Source organism: Sciurus carolinensis, chromosome 17, assembly GCF_902686445.1.
Source record: "Sciurus carolinensis chromosome 17, mSciCar1.2, whole genome shotgun sequence".
Lineage (NCBI taxonomy): Eukaryota > Metazoa > Chordata > Mammalia > Rodentia > Sciuridae > Sciurus > Sciurus carolinensis.
In genome coordinates this window covers 61,829,375-61,831,446 of record NC_062229.1, presented here as the reverse complement: position 1 = coordinate 61,831,446, position 2,072 = coordinate 61,829,375, and the positions used below count along the sequence as shown (strand labels likewise).

General features: G+C 45.2%; 1 protein-coding gene across 1 annotated transcript; it reads right to left on the bottom strand.

The window, feature by feature from the left end:
- Positions 1–391: 391 nt before the first annotated feature.
- Positions 392–1,063, bottom strand: LOC124968285 (trafficking protein particle complex subunit 4-like). The gene is made up of 2 exons (XM_047530546.1): positions 633–1,063; positions 392–518 (listed from the first exon to the last, which is right to left on the bottom strand). Exons 1-2 carry the CDS (start codon positions 1,061–1,063, stop codon positions 392–394), a joined length of 558 nt encoding a protein of 185 aa, XP_047386502.1.
- Positions 1,064–2,072: the final 1,009 nt, after the last annotated feature.

Below are 2,072 nucleotides of genomic sequence, written 5' to 3'. Positions count from 1 at the left end.
CAGGGCACTAATCTTAGATGGAAGGGCTCTGGCCCCATAAGCTAATCACTTCCCAAAGACCCTACCTCTTCATTCTATTATTCTGAAGGTTAGGATTTCCATGGATAAATTGGGGATAGGAGAGGATGCCCACGTTCAGGCCGTCGCACATTGGCAATGTGTTTTTTGTTTTCTGGATCAAAGGAATGTTAGATTGGACTACCTCCTCCATAAATAAATCTGTACAGAGCTGGGAAGTAGGACCATGACATATACAGAAAGGAAGAGAGCATACCATTGAGGCTTAGGGGTCAGTACAAGACATCAGCATGCTCCCATTTTCAAGTACACTAACAAGGCTGCTGGGACCTCTGTTGGAGCGGAAACAATGGAACCCATGCCATAGGATCTCTCAGAATTTGGGGGGGTCCATTGTAGGTTTAACGTATGACCCAGGTCCAAAAATCCCAGCTTTCTCTGCCACTTCCAAAGCAAGCTTCAGGTTCTGGTCAAACAACTCACACCCGATGGGCATTTCCAGGGAGGAGAATGGATTCTTGAGGGCAAAGTCTGAGTAAATTTCATAAATTTTTCAAAGAAGAGAATCTCTTCCAGCTTGCCTAGGATCTGCCAGCACCACAAACTTGATCTCTGTCAGTGTCTGGAAGCAGTGCCGTTTGCATGTGTCTGTCTCCAGGATCTCAGTGCCTGAGCTGCCCTGTTCAGGAGATAGCTGGGAGCCAATGGAAGCCAGCATGAGCTTCTCACTGGAGGTGCGGCGGGGTCGACCAAACCGAAAGGACTCGGGGTAATTAGCAGGGTTACTCTGATACTCCAGCACCTCTTTCCCGTCGGCCATGTACTTGCAGTTCACGTCCACGCCATTGATGGCCAACACTGCGTGGCCCACCCGGATGCCATCGCACTGTCCGAAGGCGCCCAGGACACACTCGGCACGTAGCTTGAGCAGCAGATCCAGCGGGTAACTGAACCTTTTCTCAGCCTCAGCCCGTGGTGCGTAGCTGTCCAACTGGTAAATCAGGCCGCCAGCTTCGTTCACCACATACACGCTAAAAATGGACATTGCAGCCCCCCGCCGCTCAGAAACTCGGGTCGGCAATGTGTTTTCTGCCTCATCTTTTTGCCAAGGAAAAGTCACGGAGTCTTTCAGATAAAGTAACTCATTAAGAAGAGAGAATCCCTATATTCAATTTAGAGCAAAATTGACTAGGGTGGGGGGCTCTGGATTGAAATCGATGTGGAGTTATGAAAATCATTGTAAAACTCTAAGCCCCAGAAGGTTCAGAAATTTGAGAAGTGGACCAAAGAACCTGAGGGCTATTCTGCCTGCTACCAATACCATTTGGAACATCTAAGTTCAAGGGGTGCAATGATCTTGTTCTCTCTGTCTTTGTTGATATTTGTCTTGGAAATAGTGAGATCCATATGATCAGCTCATTGGTGGTTGAGTACAAATTTTCAGAATCTTCAACTGAGAGAGCGACAGCCTCACTTTTGAGACTCTTATTTGGCAGACATTTTCTTCTATTGAATCTCCATTTATCTTCCTCCTATTATAATGCATCCTCTGTTGAGTGTGTATGTATGTGTGTGCGTGTGTGAGTGTGTTTGTGTGTGCATGTGCGTGTGTGTGCACGCGCGTACGTTTGTGCGTGTGTGTACGTGCGTGTGTGTGTGTGTGTGTGTGTGTGTATGTGTGCGCGCGTAGTGGGGACTCCAGGAAACTGTGGAGGGAAGAGCAAAGAGAAACCTGCCTGTATTAATACTTCCTTAAAAAAAAGTGCAACACACCACAGTTAAGATGTGTTTTCGTGTAATATTCTGGGCAAAGTACAACAATTATTTCACTTCACTTGAGGTTCTAAAAGGATAACATGTAGTTATGTTGTATAAATTGCTTTGGAAAAAAAATGGTTTAAAAAATAATCTCAGACCTTCTCAGATCAGGGACTTTATGGAACCTGTAGCCTGAAAAAAATAAAATAAAATGAAAAGAGGGCTAATCTTTTCATTGATTTTGACTTCTAAAGTAAACATTGCAAGATGAAAACTTCATTCCAAGTTTTCATAGA